We start from the raw sequence: 17,857 nt of genomic DNA, 5'->3' as shown, positions 1-17,857 counted from the left end.
TTTACATTAGGTTTTTCCACTCTGCCAAATACTTCATACTTAGCAGTAGCACAGTTTTGGCCTTATAATCATACCAATGTATACCCAGCATTACAAATCCTTTTTTATATCCTTACTTTAAGACAGATGCTGGTCTTATTTCTTCCGCTAAAATCAGCTATATGTTTTTAGAGATTTAAGTCATCTTTCACTCCCTGTCTTTTTCAGACTTTCTCAGGATGTTTCTTTCTTCATTAAGAATGTATTGAATTTTCATACAGCAAAAGAAGAGAAATCAGTTTCAGCTTGCCTTTTTTGCCTTTTGTTCCTCCTCTCTCTAGCAACACCGAGTTTTATTTGCCAGACTAAAAGACAAGCTGACATTGTTCCTAAGACTAAGTAGCAAAATGGTTCTGATTTCCTTTCTTTCAGATCTCTATAAAAATGGTCTTCAGAGAGCTAATTTTGTACCATTCATTGCTGTGCTGAAGGTAAGGAGAGTCATTTGTTAAATGCTTTTCAATTTTGCCTGCTGTATTAATAAATTAGAGATTTGTACAGGGTTGCTTTGATACTAGTTTCCAGATAAGATGCATATGCTTTAACTGTTTGGGGCAAAAATAATTGAAGGTAAGGCAAAAAGGAACTCTTCCTCTCTAGAATTAACAGGTCCTGAAAGCTGGACACTTTTAGTATGACAAAAAGTTACCTTTTTGATTAAGGAAGCAGAATTTGTTTGTCTGGATAGGACTTTTCTTACTGGTGTGTATATGCTGTATAACATAGTATTCCTCTAACAGTTATACTGTGTTGTACTTGTGGACATGTTACATCTACATGCTACAAAAACTTGGTGTTCTTTGGTGTAAGGAAAGTAGTATTCAGTATTGTACCCCTCAATTACCTTGTTTCTGGGGGGGGTCTTTCTCATGTGTAAGTGGTTTCCTGAATGGGTATTTGTGAGGCTTCACATAAGGTTCAACAAGCACCAGTTCTGAAGCAAGCTTCCTGGAGTCTGCATGGTGTGGTGTGGCAGGCCGTAAGCTATAATTGCTTCATTTAGATTAAAAAATGAAGCATCCTTTCTCAATGTGAATAATACAGTCATTGCTTATTTTGCTATTAAAAAGAACATATGCTGAAATCACACTTTTAAGTTCCAGGCAAGTTGCAGATATTTTTAATTCACAAGCTATGATTGTATTGTTACGTTACTGAGGGCTAGCATACAGCTCCTGTGTCCTGCTCTGCCTGGATTGACATGACAGGCAAAATGGAAATAACAGCACTTCCCTACCTCACAGAAGTATTGCCAGCATAAATACATAAATAATGTTAACTATATCCATATCTACGATAAAAGAAAAGTAAGGTAGAGTTTAGAGTAGATTTGGCTTAGTGAGAAGAAATTTGGAGTTGCTGAATAGATACATTGGTTGGATGTTCTTGTGGTCAGCAGTAAAGCAGTTGACCAGTGCCTTGGGTTTTCAGTGGGGATTTTGGAATCATAAGATTGCTTAACTGCCTAAGCACCTTTGAAAATCCCATCTAATGTTGACATTTAAGCAATTACCAGGTTTCAAAGTTAATATGCCATTGGCATGAATGTAGCACTCCTAAGTCTCTCAGAATGGCAGTGTATAAAGTCAGGGAGGTTACCAGTGAAAATGGTTCTTACCTGGATGGCTTTAGAAAAGTAGGAAACATAAAAATAAATGAACAACCACTTTCACTTCAGGTTCTTGAAAAGGGTTTATTCTGTAGCTGACTGCATTGGATGCAGGAGAGGTCCTGATCATAGAGCATTTTCAAGAATAGTAGTAGTTTCATATGTATTTGCTTTTTGAAATGCAGCATCTGTGGCAAATCTTTCTTTTCTATATATCTTCCCCTGTTGACTCTTAGTCTTCTTCCTTAATAAATGTAAGGCTCTTTCATTTCACTGATGATCAGAGTTAAAGAATATCTATCATGTATGCTTATTTGTAGTTTCCTTTTTTCTCTTTTTGGCTAGCTGCAGGAAAAAAGTGAAATGTATTTTATGCATACAGAACACCTCATCAAGGCTGGGAAGGTAATCTGAATTTTTAGAAGGGACCTTGTGGATAGAACGCCGAGAGAAGCAGTAAAGGTGGATTGGTTTAGAGCTGCAACAGAGGATGGAGTAGTGTGAAAAGAAACAAGTAGCACAGCCCAGACTAGAGGTAGATGAACATTACCATAATGATGAATGGAGAAAAAAGGTTTCACTCAACACTCTATTCACAAGGGCCCTTCTAAAATTCTGGATTACTTGTCGGTTTTTTCCCCTACATCTTTGTGTTCTAACACTGCTCTAAATGTACCTGTGTTTAATGTCACTTTAATAAATGTTACCATGATTCTTTCCATGATTCTTGGATGGAAATGTTACTGCCATCCTTACCATGATTCTTACCATGATTCTTTCCATTCTCTCCATGATTTCCATTCTTAACATGATTCTTTCCTAAAAACATAATGCCTGAAAGGTGGTTCAGAGGAAACTTACCAACAAACGCTTCTCTGACCTTAGTTGGAAAATGGAAGGGTAATGGCAAGGTATTAAAAATAATAATTAAAAATTTTCCAAATCTGCATTTTGAATTCAACACATCAGAAGTAGGCATTAAAAAACCCACACTGGAATGTATTTTAAAGTAAGGTTTTAACAAGTGACCTTTACATTACAGAGGCATGGATAGAACTAAATTGATCCTCTCGCTGTGGTGGTTTGAGAAATGCAGATATAGGCCTCCCCAACATGTGTTTAATCTGTATCATGGCATTGGTGTTAATGGATGGAGTAGCTTCTGCCTCAGCTGTTTATAATTCCACGTGTGACTTTAGGAAATATAAAGATTATACCTTCCAGGGTTTTGCGTGGAAATATAAAGGAAGAATATTACATTGGATGCTTGCGAATGTTTGATTTACTGTCTTCTCTACCTTTACCTCACTCCAAGCCCTCTCTGTCTGTGGTGGTGTGAGTCTCGTCTAACCTGTTCCCTGGCAGTGGCTTTGACAGCTCGGACTAACTCCTGTCTTGGTTTCTCTGGGCTCAGAGCCTCCTGCAGGGCTTTTGTTTGGGGTTTAGTGGGGGTGAGTGGGTGGGTTGGTTTTGTTTGTTTGTTTCAGAAATTAACTTTTATGATCATAAATCCTAAAATAAGGCTTTAACACTAAAAGTACTTCAAGTTCAACACAGGAGCTTTGAATTCCTGTAAATATTCTTGGGAAGGTGGGATGAATGGAAAGTATTGACAGTACATTTCTGTGAAGAGATGCTTCACTTGAAATCGATTTCAGACTGTTTCCATTCCTCATAAATGGAACACATAGTTCCTAGATACCCTGGTAACTGTTACACAAAAATCTTTCCCTGTCTTCAAATGATCCAAAGAAATGGTTTCTTTCCTGCATCGAGAGTTACCCATGTCCATCCTTGATTTTGTTGTTGGTTTTATTTTCTTCAGACTATATAATTCCAGTATCTGTATTTGGGTTCATATTTCTGACAAAGATAACTACAAACCAATTTCTGTGGAATCAGCAAAAAGGTGAAACAGCGCTCTAGGGAAGATATAGTTCTCTTGCAAAGTTTGTCTGTATTGCCCTTCTAGGTGGTAGATTACTGGGGATAAGCGGTTGCTGAATGCCTGCAGTGGGAGGTGCAATTGATAAGTTCCACTTTTTAGGGCCACATAAAAGCTCCAGGTCCTACAGCTGTGGCCACATAAAAGTTCCAGGTCTGTGTAGTTGGGCAGGCCAGTAAGATCATGGGCAGCTCTTCCTGCCCTGCATGTGTCCCCTGCCCAATTCTGACCCTGTCACAGTATCCTGATCTTTTGAAACCTTAAATAGTTTGAGATCTAATTTTTCAGTGATTCTTTAATCATGCAACTTAAAGTGGTAGTTTTCATAAACAGGGAGAAACTCTGAATTGATTGGTTCGTTGTTGTAGCTAAAATTCTTTGGGAAACAATATTCTTTATGGAAGGGCTTGGCTTCTGCAGCAGATAAGAGTGCTTCTTCAGTCAATGAAATTTTATAAAGATGAAGGTTTACAGAGATAAGAAGTATTAGGAAGGAAGATCTCTTAATTCTGTAATTGCAATTAGATTCAGTCCGTTCTGATTGAGCTTGTAATCTTGCAGCATGTCTTACCAAGCATTTTAAAGTGCGTGGAACTCCTAAGTGATATTTTTTTTTTTTTTTTTTTTTTTTTTTTTTACAAAGGCAGTTCTTGAAAAGAAAAACATTAATTGCTCACAGTTACTTTGTTCAAATGCTTAGAGGAGAAATACTCCCAAAATGGTTAAACTCAACCAGTAAGAAATATAAAAATTTTCTAAACATTTTAAAACTGGTTTACAAATAAAGCTATGTATCTTTGACAACTTGATGTAAGATCTGAAGTGAGGCTCTTAAAAAAAAAAAAAGGGGGGGGGGGAAGCACACTTTATGTTACTCGTTTGGCAATAATTTTAGCAACATTTTAATTTTTGCAGGCATTTAATGAAGACATTTACATCAAGCCTTAACTGTTCTGGAATCCTAATTCTAATTCAGTGAACAGTTCAATGCTTAATTCTTCAGACAGGAAGGAAAGCTCCTCAAATAGTTTGTTGTGTGTGATCTATGACTTAAATGAGCAGTTCTTGAGTATCTAAAGGTTTCCTGGAACCACATCATGAAGTTTTAAAAAGTCAAGCCAAGTCAAAATACCAAATACGTAACTTCGGCATTTTGTCAGGTTTTCTTCATGCAGTAGACCTGCACTGCACTAAATTCTAACTGAAAGTCAGGAAGTTTCAGGGCCTTTCATAGCCTGAGTATACCTTTAAAAGGTACAGGTTTAAAATAAAATGTTTGGCTTTGGCTACCCGCATTTTGTATTAAGTAAAGAGAAAGAATCAACCATAAACCTGTTGTCACTAGGACATGAAATTACTGTAAGTTTCCTATAGTGAACTTTTTTTCCTTCCGCTATTAGAGACCAAATAATTATTTATTTTAAAACTCTTTCATTAAAATGACTCTTAACAATAAGCATTGTACGCTCCTCTCAAATAGAAAACAATGTATCTGTACTGTTCACTGTCTGTCTTGAAATTGGTTAATGATTATTTGTTGACACTGTTACCTACGCTGGTTGGTTTTAATTAAAATACACCCTTTCTTTCAAAGCAAGAAATGGAGGAATTTGAAACTGTTTTCACTTTTCAATAACAGTTTGAATATGTGAAAAATACTTGTTTAAAACATTAAGAGCTGTCCCTAAGGAAATTGTGAGAGTTAGTTTTGTACAAAGGCATTTGGTAGATATAAAATGTCTTTGATGGTGCACTCAGCTTTTGTCCAACCACCTGTGTGAGAAATGCAGGGATTTGTTGACTGACGGATCTGCCTCTTTACACCACCCCCCTCCCCACCCCCCCCCACCCCCCCCCCCAAAAAAAAAGTCATCTCCTTGATGAAATTGATTTGTCAGTTTGTTCCAGTCTAATGGTGTGATAGCCCGGCAGCTTTCAGTATGTTGAATAGTTAAAACCTGCTTTTGAGGTCAGTGTCAGCCACTCTGACCCCTGTGAACTGTCACCTGAGTCAGAATTGCAGGGATTAGGCCTTTGATATTGTGATGGCTTCGCCTATCAATTGACTTTTTCATTACTGAAGATGTTGGGGCTTTTGTTTCCCTTCTTAGTATGTAACCAAGCAAACTCCTAAGTAGAAGGAGTATTTGTTCTTGTTCTCTCTCTCTGCAAGTAATAGAAGTACTCATCTTTTGTGAAGTGTCCCTAATTAAACACAGAAAAAATTAAAAATAGAAAATATAGCATGATTGCAAGTATTTTTATGCTGAACATCAGTATAATTTCTGGGCAATTTTAGTTTGACAAATTTGTAAGACTGTCAACTAATGAAATGTTGTATATAGAAAGCAAGTTGTCAGATTAGAAGTTACCAGCCTGTTCTGTGTTCAGCCTTCTAAGCCTCTGTGTGTGTGTGTTAAATTTAAACACAAGGATTATTTGAATTCTGTAGTTCAGAGCACTTAACTGTTACAATATTTTATAATGTAGCTATTGCTTTAGTGTGTTCTCTAGCTACTAAGCTGTTTGGTTTGTTTACCTTCTGCATTTGCTTTACACACATATGTTTGCTGCTGGACAGTTTATTTAGATGCAGATCAAAACTTTATCTAAGGATAAAATAGTTGCTGCTGTAGCTCAGTGTCAGGCTCCCTGCCTTCTCACTTCCTTTAATTGTTAGGATTTCCTGAGTTCTTGCTTGGTTTGTTTACTCCTTGATTAAAATGAGTAAATCAAAGCATATCATAGATATGGAATAGTTGATTCCTGCTGTATCAGGGTAAATTAGTCTAATTACACGTGGCAGTTTTATTTGCTTGTGATGTAATGTGAAATGAGGTCCTGCCTCCCCCCGAAAAAGCCCGAGCCAATTAATAAAGCTTTTAAGCTCTTTGTCACAGGCCACCGTGGAGGTCTACAGAGAAGAACTTTAATCCAATAAACATTTCATTTAGATCATGAAAAGAAAGCGTGAGGAGAAGCCCCTACAAGAGAGGGTGTTACCGGCAATTCTAGCCATGAAGAGATGTGAGGAATTTGCCAAATTAACCAGGAGGCCTTCATATTTAACACATAAATGTGTCAAAACTAATAATAGAATAATTTAATTTGAGTTGAACCTTATATTGTTAAAATTCTAAGAAGCCACAACTGTTTTCTTCAAAGACTTTACTGTTGAGTTGGATGGACAGGGCAAGGGGAGGTTGTGAGAAACCCAGATAGCAAATAACACTGGCCGAAGCTGGTGGAAAGAAGAAAAAAAAAAAAGGAATAGATAATTAGGTGTAATTAGCGTGTATGAATTGTTGTCTCCCTGCCCTTGGCTTGAATAAATTTCAGAGCAAAAAACCCCTAGTGGTGAAAACGCTTTGATGTAAGAAGAGTCATTGTGGTTTGGCAGCATAAAGGCAGTGTTTTATACTTCTTATATAATGGTTGTGATACAGAAAGAGTGAATGGACCCTGCACCCCCCAGACTGCTTTACAGCAAGGACTTTTGGATTCCCTTGAAACAAAATGCATCAGAAGTTTTCAGTTGTTGGTAATGAGGTAGTGGACCTCATCAGAGCTAAGCGTAAGCCATCTTTAGCCTTTGTTTAGATCTTAATCGCATTTTTTTTTTATTCTGGGAAATCCAGTTTTGTAAATCAATACTACTTTTTTTTTTTTTTTTTTTTCTTCCCTGCCTGCCAACAGTTCTGGCAGGAGCAAAGGCTAATACTGGGAAAAGAAATACAAATCAAATTTTAAAAAGAAAAACAACAGCAAAAAAATCTAGACAAATAACTTCATCCAGGGTGTAATTCCAATGAAGTACGAGTAGTAGGGGTGAATTTGACCCTTAGCTTATGAAACATCATGTTATAAGTTCGGAGTGAACTCTTGGCATTTGTTTTTCACAGAACACCACAGCTTGTTTATTAGGAGATTGAAAGTTACAGTCATTACTGGTTCTTTAGCAAAACTGAATGTTATACAGTAGTTTGTGGGTTGGTTTTGGGTTGGGTGGTTTTTTGGGTTTTTTTTTGTATTTATACTTATTCTGCAAGGAAGTGTTTTGTGGTTTTGTTCCCCCCCCCGCCTTAAGTACTGTGAAATGGGGAGAGCAGTTCAGTGTAATTCTTATTGCATAGAAGTTTACTCTGCCATTCTTCTGCTCCCTGACTGGAAAAAGGAGAGGCTGCTTGTCTCCTACCCAGCACAGCCACATCTGTACCTCCTGAATTCTTTCACTTTTGTCTGAATATCTGAAATACTATTCACAGAACAGTACATTTTAAGAGTCTCTGTCTTTATTCATGTGCCATTATTTTACAAGTTAATTGTCTATTTTTCCTCTTCTTAGGGGGTAGCTGATTTGTAGCTAGACATTAAAATAAGTTATTGAAAAGTTGTACAATAGATCGTATGTTCCTTGTGGTAGCAAGAATAGGGGGGTTTCTGAGTTGTTAAAGTTTTGAAGGCTGTAATGTAAACTTGTGCAACTTCCATTGAGTTAATTTTACCTCTAAATTTATCTCTGTTAAACTCTTCAGTTTGGAGTTTAAATGTTCTTGTCACAAGTGTAACAGATTAATTAAAAAAATTATATGTGGCAGTATTTCACTTCCCAGATCTTTGTGCTCTAGGTCCATTTAAAAATAAATCACAAATGAAATGTTTGTCATCCAAAATTAACCTGAGTATGATTAGTTTCATTGATATTGTAGAGTATACTTGGATGACATTTTGAAAGTTTTCCTCAGAATTTGTTTGTGTGTTTTTTTGGGTTGTGTGGGGTGGGGTTTTTTTTGTTGTTGTTGTTACAGTGTTTAAAATTGGAATGAGAATGAAGTGTCTAAGGCTATTGTAGCAATTTCTGGCATTTCATTATTGCAGGTAATGAAGAATATAGGGGAAAAGTCTGTAAAAAAATTTAGTTAACCCCTTAAAGCATTGCACTATTTTGTAGAACAAATAGCCTTTTGTACTTGAAGTTGATTTGGTCTGTGAAAGGCAACACCTGAATATCATGCAAGACTACGTAATTATGCCTGATTGTAAGGGTTTTTTTCAGGTATAGGTCACAGGAAATTCAGTTAGGGTAGAGTATGTACAAAGCTAAGAAATATGCAGATTTTCTGTTGTAAGATTGTGTAAAAATTATTTACAGTTAATACTTGCATAAAGGTTAGAAAGGTTGATGAAGTGATATTTAGTTTTGCTTTACTATTCACTGCGTGTCAGAATGTAATTATGACTGATTCATGAAACTGTCTTAGCAATGAACCATCTTTATTAAAATGCTGATCAAGACAAGAGCTGACAGTAATAAAGAATAGAACATTTTAGTCTTGTTGCTTTTGAATGATTGCTAATTACCCCAGAGGTCATGTATAGTGCTTTTGAGGATTCATTGACATTTTCTTTAAAGTCTACTGTTTCAACAACATCTGAACAGGGAGACAAAAACTGTATGCACACCCAACAACACTTGGACCAAGTTTTTATCTATCACCAAATACCTGATGATTCTCTTTCTCCTTCTCCCTCCTCCTGAGTACATCTCGTTCCTGTGGATCAGTGTAGCAGAAAGTTAGGAGTGTTACAAACTTGATTTACTCTCTTTTTTTGTTTTGTTTTGGTTTTTTTTTTTGGTTTTTTTTTTTTTAACAAGGCCATTTTTAAGCATGGATAAAAGGAGCAGCCCTTTGAAGGTCCTGCACCTGTACTGTGCTTGCTCATGACTAATGGTCTGGTTGATCTCCTTTTAGAGGTGCACCAGAGAGGAAACACTGCACTTAGCTTTGTATGCTTCTCTCAGCAGGCTGTGGACAGACCTGCCCAGCTCATGAGTCCCAGTTGGACCAGTTTCACATTCTGAAACGTGCTGGTGATTGTCACTTGCTGATGACTGTGAGAGTATGCTGAAGTTAAAACCTGTGGGTACGCTTTGTAGGTCAGAAATAATTTTTTCATGACACACTGTGTTTTTGCTTGAGAGGATTCTTGTTCTACCACAGTTATGAATCATTTGGGAAAATGTCAATTGTAATGGTATCCTTTTGATGAAGAAACCTTCTCTTGAAATCACTTAAGAAAGAATTCTAAGAAAGGAGTAATAATATTCTAGTGGATAATCTAACACTACATGGAGTCAAATAATGAAAATAAGACTGGTTAAGTCTAGTGAGCTCTGTTTACCTGAGAAACTCTTCCTCTGTTGCTGGCTGAGGGGTCTCATTGTGTGTACATGTTGTGTGATGTGAGAGAATTTTTCTCTCTTAGGCTGGATGTAAATGTATGAGAAGAATTACTGCCAATGAACAGTCTCATCATTTTCTGGTTTGCTGGAGGGAAGGAATATTGCTGATCCTGTGTATTGTTAATAGAGACCAAATCAGCAGGACAGGTGTGGGGTGTTTTTTAATGGGGTGTGTGGTTTTTCTTTTTTATATATAAGCTAATACAAAGAGATAGATGCTGAGGATGCATTTGAAAAAGGAAGATGATAGCTATGTGGAAATTATGATACCTTTTGCTCAGCTCATGAGTCCCAGTTGGACCAGTTTCACATTCTGAAATTTGCTCAGAAAAAGTGGTTAGAAGTTGCACTTCTCTGGTAGGTATGGCTTCGTTATTAATAGTAAGTGTTCTAATGTGCTTGTTAAGAACTACACCAGAGGCCAAGAGTATTAATTGTGCAGCTTTGCATGTGTGGGGAGAGTACTATACCCTTCTTTGCTCATATGGAAAGTGTATTTGCTACTGCAGATGCAGTGCTACTGCTGTTTGCAGGTGTCTGGTTTGACCTGAGTTTAAAAAGCTGAGGAAACTCAGCAGGTGTGGGAATTAAGGTACTAATCATCCCAAGGTGAAGCACTCTTGCATCTCTGTCTCCCTACACCTCCTTTGGGGGTCCTCAGATGGTGTTTATCTGATCCTGTGGGCCAACAGGATGATTTGTATGATTTTGTACCTTGGTTCTTTTTTTTTTTATGCTATTAAAATTCAGAGCAGAGAATGACAATTGGGTTGACTTACAGTGGTCTTCAGTAAGGTTTGAGATACCTACTTACCTGCGTTATCAAGGGTCATGAGCTGATGACAATATTTGAGCTCACAGGGACACACTGTATTTAGTACAGTGGATCACAAGGCCATCTGTTAGCATTTGAGGGGTTTTTGTGACACATGGGAAACACACATCTTGAGAACTTGCAGGTTATCCAGTTAATTTTGACTGCCTTTTGAAATTTTCTGAAACCTTTGTTCCTCTACTTAACAGTCTATCATGTCATATACTTTAATTTCTTGAGCAGTTAAACATTTTAAGATCTACCATTCTTGATAGAATGTAGAATATTAGAGGTGCTTACAGGAAGAAAAATGTATTTATATTAGTCTATATTTAATAACTTTCTACAGTAGGTATGCTGAAAGTCTTAATTTTATCTATTCTATCTGAAGATTGTTTTAGGTGTTCTGTCTCAAGTTGAGCCTGGAGCTTCTGTCTTTTTTCCTTCTGGAATAAAAAGTTTTTCTGCCACTTCAGTGGAAATGAGTGCATGATCATGCTGTATTTTTAACTTACTAATTGCGTTTTCAATTCTGTAATTGTATTTGTTCTTTGTATACATAAATACATAAATGACTTCAAAATAAATTGTATGACTAATTAATTTTATGCATTTGATTTGAATAGGGTAAGTCAGACTTGAAATATCTCAATAGAATAGAAAATCTGTTGGAAACTGTAGATGGTTCCACAAGAACAGACTAGACTAACTGTAGCTTCATTTTTAAGTATTTATTTCAAAAGAAAAGTAGAAGTTTAGCCCAAGTAAATGAAACTTGAAAGTTTAAATCTCTGTCTTAAAAAATGGAAACCAATAGTTACAGTTGTGGCTTTGACAATTAAGTACTAACAATCTGAGCACTCCGGTTAGTTCTTTGGCTGTTGATTAGGATTCTGTGGTGGTGATTAGTGAGTGTAAGGATGCAATCACATCTGTAGGGCTTAATCAGTCCAGTGCTGGAGAAGTTAGTCCAAAGATGGAGAGAGAAACTAGAACTTCTGTATGTAATCCTAGTAGGGTTTTCCCCCATGTGGCAAAAAGATTAAGGGTAAAAAGTAGAGAAGCCTACCTTTTTTTTTTTTTTTTTTTTTTTTTTTTTTCCTTCCTCTGGAGTTTGCAGGGTTTGTAAATGATAGTTTTGATTTTCTAGTTCCATGATGCAGGAGTATGTCGTTGACATCTGTGAGGGAGAGAGAAGATGCATGGTGGTAGTGGCATATGCACCCTCTCTGAGGTTCAGTATTTCATTCTTACAGTTGTGAGCAGTATTTGTTTTTCCATACTATGCAACCATGTATCTGGTTTTCATTTTTGTAAATCTAGTATTTTAAGTGATTAGCTTGGATGTATACAATATTTTGGTGTGCTTTATTTTCTTCTGTTATACATTCTGATTATATGCTGTCTTTTTAACATTTGAAGCATTTCTCCCGAAAATATTATTTACTAATACGAACATCTTGCCCTCTGCACTCCTGTGAAGTGATAAGTGAATGTTTATGTGTGTAGAAACAAAGAACTGTGGTGGGTACCCTTGTCTACAAAGGAAACCCCAAAAGGAAAAAACTTTGGATCTCTGCTCAGTGCATAGCTTCTCTGTGACCTTTCTGACTCCGGCTTTGAGTAAAGGTGACCATGTGCTGAATTCCTCTTTAGAACTGTCTCCACCGGTACATTCTTAACTGGGAGGAGAAATGCTGTTGTTACTGCCTGGCGGTGCAAGCAATCCTCCCATTACTGCCCTTCAGTTCACTGGTACTGCTGTCACACCCTTTCTCTTCTCTGCTGTGTAGAGCTCAGTTTGTGTAAATAGCGTTGCCCGCACCAGTGCATGTTTGTATGCTGTTTTGTTGGCTTTAATTTCTTCCATGTTGTCATTTAATGATCGGTTTCTTCATTCACACTTCTGTTTGATATTTTTTTTTGTGTGTGTGTGTGCTACGTTATTTTCCAGTAGCACCTATAGATCTGTACTCTACTGTCATAAATTCATGTAAGGAGAAGGTTGTTCCTACCCTGCAAAGCTTATAATCTAACAACAGCAGTCATGTTTTAAAGGAATAGTTTCTGGGAGCATGTTGCTATGCAGATTACCATGTTTTGTTTTAATGGCAGGGGCCATCCATTTTAGGTATATTTATACAGTGCCTAACAGAATAGGTGTGAGTGAGCTTCGAAGTGTCTCAGTAAAAATAATTAATGACTAACAGTGGTAGATACTTACTCACATGAACCTATAGAAGGTTTAGGAAATCCTTGTGGCTGTTTTAATTTTATTTAGAACATGGGTTCTAAATGGCTGGAGTACCTTCCTGAACAGAACATCAGTCTGGAGAGGATAAAAAAGAAAAAAAAAAAAAGGAAGAAACTGGCTTCGAGGTCCAAGTCAGTGGTTCTTGAGACAGCAATGGATGAAAAGTATGCTAGACATTCAGAGTAAAATATAAACCAGAATTTGACTGAGAATGCTGGTTTGAAAAATAGGAGACAGAACTGTATTTGAAAGATAGGACAGAATTAAGCCAAAAAAAGCCCCAAACCAAAACCGGAAGTTAGTTAGGAACATCCAAGGAGTAGGATAGTAAAATGCTAAATGTTTTCCAAAGGACTAAGTATCTCTGTGTTCCCGTTAACTGGCCCCTACTTCTATGCTTATGTCGTGTGTCACAGAAAACTGTTCTATATCAATTCTGGTTTTCCATTTTGTTGATGTTTGGTTCACTTGACTTTCACCTCCTAAGGAAGCAAAAAATCAGTAGGACTATAATAACTGTATTTTATATATATCTGAACAGGATGCTGCTATTGCCTTTTCTGGCTGAAAGGTCCTATAGCCAAGAATATCTAGCAGATATTTTTTAAGTAAACTATGTACTGTTATGTCGCATTAGAATCAATAGTAGTACATTATTGTACACGTACGAGACAAGGTTCATAGGGAAAAGAAATGTCTTTCATTTAGGTGAATGTTTGTAGCTTAAAAAGGGCCCAAAAACACAAATAAGCTTTTGAGTACACAAGCTCTTCTTAACTAGTGTCACTAATGATAGTGATTTTTCCTGAATACTGATAATGCTAATTATTTTGAAGAAAGAGGAAAGGGAAGACAGAAGCAACACATCTACTTCATAGCTCTGTTGGTAGTATTTACATGTACAGTTCTTACCTCCAGAATTCATTCATTGTAATGTTAAATCATGAGGACATAAAAGCCTGTCAGTGCCTTTAAGGAGTGATAAGTTTGTAAGCGGAACACGAGTGGACTAAAATACTGTAGCACCAAGTGCTGATATGTATTTCAGCAAGCTGCAGTGACCTGCGTAATCTAGCCCAGTATCAGGCTGTATTTGAGTGCACACGACGTCTGCCCTACTCAGCAGTCATTAGCAGCTGAGCCACAAGCACCGCTGTGAATATCGGCACGATAAATTTACACCAGCTCACTGTTCAGGTGCACTTTTTTTTTTTCTTTCAGCCTTACCATAATCATGCCACACTCTTAAGTATATGTAGTTCTGTGTTCATTCTTCACTCTGTTTGCAACACAACACCCTGAGAGAGCGGTAGAGTTTGTAAACCCATCTTGAAGGCCAAAGAGCTGAGGCTGAATTAATGCAAAATTTCCTATCTGTTGTTTCCGGGAAAAAAAAAAACAAAATGGTGAACAGTGTTACTAAATATCCATGTATCTAAAGTTAATCTAAATAATTTCATAGTCCACGTAGCTGTAGCAATATGTTTGGGTTTTCTTCCCTACTAACATGAAGAAAATAGTACTTGAGCTAATCAACTAGTTTGGAAAAATAAAACATTAGGTGGAAGAATGCTGAGCATCAGTGCCTGGCAAAGAAAAGCTAAGTACACCAGCTTTGCTGTGAAATTTCAGGAATCTTCCTTCTAGCCTTGACTGCCAGACTGATGCTGAAGAAAAGCTTAAACATCCTCCCTCCCTTGTGCATATTATTACATGCCTCTGGAACTTTTTTCTTCTGCTCTGTTATTCTCTTTCTTTGTAAGCTTTCACGAAAAGAAAGGGAATAGATTATAATAATATTGTAGCACCAATGCTATTGTGTTTGCAGTAGCCTTAGCCCAAGATAATGATTTGATTAGCATGGCTTTTTCACTTGCTGGAATTAAAGATACATGGATTTTCTTGGGATTCAGTGCTTTCAGGATGATTTTTTTTTCACCTTTTTTTCTTCAGCTGTATATCTTTGCAGAGAAGTTGGAGGTTTAAAATAGGTACAGAGCCTTCAGTAATAGCCAAGGGCAAAAAAATTAGTGCCATGAGTCATCACAGTCACTCCTGCAGATACTTGTAATCTATAAGTCCTGTGCAATGCATTTGTTCAAAGGGGCCATTGTTCCTTAAATCACTGATGATAGTTCTTCTAAAATTTAAGCTTTTTTTTTCCCTGCAATGTAGTTGCTATAAATGAGATTTGACATTTCCAATTTTGATATTTGAATGGCCTCGAAGAGGCTTTGAAAAATTTGACACACAGAATATGAAATGCTTAACAAGAGTATTAAAGATAAACTAATAGTTCATAGCGCAGTGAAGAAGCAGAGTAATTTAGTGGATTCTAGCAATCCAAAGAATTTTAATAGTGCTGAATTACCTACAAAAAAAAGTTTTATTGCTTTAATTAAATTGTTGATAGAGGTATATTTTCTAAAATATTATAACTTTTCCTCCTTTCTTTTATAGCTTCTTTTGCTTCTAGCTATATAACACCCAAAAGTTGTGTATGTTGGCAGTAGTAATAACAGATAAGCAGAGCTATTCCCTTTGCCAGAGGGTGTAAAATCTTGATCACACTGAGGTTAGTGAGAATTTTGTTCTCAGCCTCAGGCCCTGAGTAAAAAAACCCGCCTTTTAGTGCAGCTGGTTTTGAGTTTTCTAACAGAAGCAATTGTTGTGACTAGTCAGGGACATCTATATCACACCTGGAATCTTACAGGTTGTTTAAAGGGGGGGGGGGAAAAAAAAAGATAAGATCCTTTTCTGAGTCAATTCAGACATTAGAAAAATTAAAATCTTTTTGATATAGAACTTTGTTTATTCCCCTTTATGCTTCAGTCCATTTTGCAGCAAGACTTGGCATGCTTCATATATTTGATGTTTTACTCATAAAATTTTTAATCTTCTTAACAGAAGGAAAAGAAAAAAATATTTTTAGCTTATAAAGTAGAAGTAGTTTCAGTTGTGTCTGTTGGTAGAATTTGATTGTGGTCTGCTAAACTTTGAAGGCTCCTAATTTTCTATTTCTAAATACATATTCTCTAATGTAAAAATAATTAATTTTACACATGTCCCCCAAAAAAGCACTACCCAGAGAGAATGCATAATATCCACCCTCATTTCATTCCCCATGCTTCCAATCTATATTAATTTTCTAGTTGATGGACTTTTGAAAATGGTTACTTTTTTGTTTTGAATATGTGAATGATTTCCAGCTTATTTCTTTGCTTTGATAATTGTAAAGGAGACTTCAGTTTTGTGATCTTGATTTCAGTTTTGCAGATGATATTCATGCTGATGGTTTATCACAGCAGACAATATAAATATAATTTGGCTTGAGGAAAGCTATTCTTTTTTTTTTTTTTTTTTTTTTGTCTCTGTAGAAATACTGCAACACAGTCCAGCTTGATTCTGGAATAGACTACAGGAAACGAGTGCTTCCTGCTGCTGGAAAACTCTACTACCTGTAAGTTTATCTATGATATGCTATTTGCCCTATTTTTCCTTCTTATTAGCCAATAATTTCCTAGTCAATGGGAAATGAAAAATGTATAGTAGAATTAGCAGAGTGTGACTTTTCCTTTCTTTGCCTTCTGGTCCATTTTGTTCAGCAAACCGCCTTCCATTATGCCTTGATATTAACTTCATTAAACTACATTTTCAGTATCCACACTAGCATCATTTATAATGTGTGACTGAATAAAAACTAATTAGATTTTTTGGGGAGGTGTGGTGTTTGGAGAACTGAAGTGACAGATGGTTAGAAAGTAATGAATATCCTCTTGTAAGAGATTGCACAATTCTCTTATAATAGAAGAACATCCTTATTGTATTTAAGTAATTAAGTATTTATAGAAATCCAATGACAAGGATTCATTTAATGTTGGGTGTTTCCAGTGCTGTGGATTAAAAAAAACCAACACACTCCTATTTTGACAGATTGTTTCTGTTTATCATGACAAAATTTCTTTAGCACTTTATTCTATATTTGCAAATAAATACATTTAAAAAGATGTTCACAGTTGTCCTTATGGTTGCAGCATATATCTGCCTGATAGAAACATCCTCTCTCTCTTTTTTTTTTTTTTTTTTTTTTGTAAATACTTTGAAACCTTCGCATTTTTCTATCTCGTGTTTGGTCTTATGATATTATTTAATCAATGATGACCTGAGCAAGGCAGACAACAATAACTTAAAATTAGATTTATAACCATTGTATCTTTCAGCCCAACATAAAATATTGGCTTAAATATGATGTTTCCATTAAGAAAGGTGCAGTATTTTCATCGATGTGACAGATACTTGAAACTAAGTAGGTCTGTATCACTTTATAAAGTTAGAAATTGTAGTTGTTTGTCTGGAAGGAGGAGTACTGCTTAGTAGAATTACAACAGGTAATACTTTCTGTTTCTGGAAGGAAATGACAGAATTTTATATAGAGAAAATGGGTCAAACGCAGGTTTCTTATCTGCACTCAAGAAAAGTAACTGTTGTTCTATATTCTTGCCTGGCTCCACTTTTTTCTGTGTTTTGCGATGTCTGCTCGGAGGTACTGTTTGAAGCTGCCACTGTTATCTCAGAATTTCTCATCCTGGCTCTTGTTCCGATATCTGCGTGGCTGTTCCTGCTTACGGCTCCGCTTAATGTGCCTGTTGCACTCTGTGACCTCCTGTTTGATAATTGTGGAGAGCACCTACCATATTCTTTTCCCACTGCCCATACTCTGAAGAAAAGAAGAGCACGTATGTGGTTTTTAGCAGGTAATAGGCTAAACCTGGTGCCTGTGGCATCAGCTCTCAGGGGAGAAGCAATACGAACAAGCCCTGGGAGTAGTACCCAGCCGAAGTATTTCATGGTGTTCTGCTGCAAAACTTGTGATCAAGTGAATGGCAGAGATTGGTGATAAGTCTGTCTCATGTTTTCTCATTGAAAGGATGTTGGTACTCCTAGAACGTGTT

The 17,857-nt window shown here is 36.5% G+C and overlaps 1 protein-coding gene across 1 annotated transcript in view; it reads left to right on the top strand.

The window, feature by feature from the left end:
* The window catches only part of AFG1L (AFG1 like ATPase), a 75,576-nt gene that overhangs the window by 35,556 nt on the left and 22,163 nt on the right, over positions 1 to 17,857 (top strand). Inside the window, exons 7-8 of the mRNA XM_075707009.1 lie at positions 412 to 470; positions 16,283 to 16,365. Coding sequence (XP_075563124.1) covers positions 412 to 470; positions 16,283 to 16,365 — 142 coding nt within the window. The remainder of the gene's footprint in view (positions 1 to 411; positions 471 to 16,282; positions 16,366 to 17,857) is intronic.

Source organism: Pelecanus crispus, chromosome 3 (assembly GCF_030463565.1).
Source record: "Pelecanus crispus isolate bPelCri1 chromosome 3, bPelCri1.pri, whole genome shotgun sequence".
Lineage (NCBI taxonomy): Eukaryota > Metazoa > Chordata > Aves > Pelecaniformes > Pelecanidae > Pelecanus > Pelecanus crispus.
This window is presented reverse-complemented; position numbering and strand designations above follow the sequence as displayed.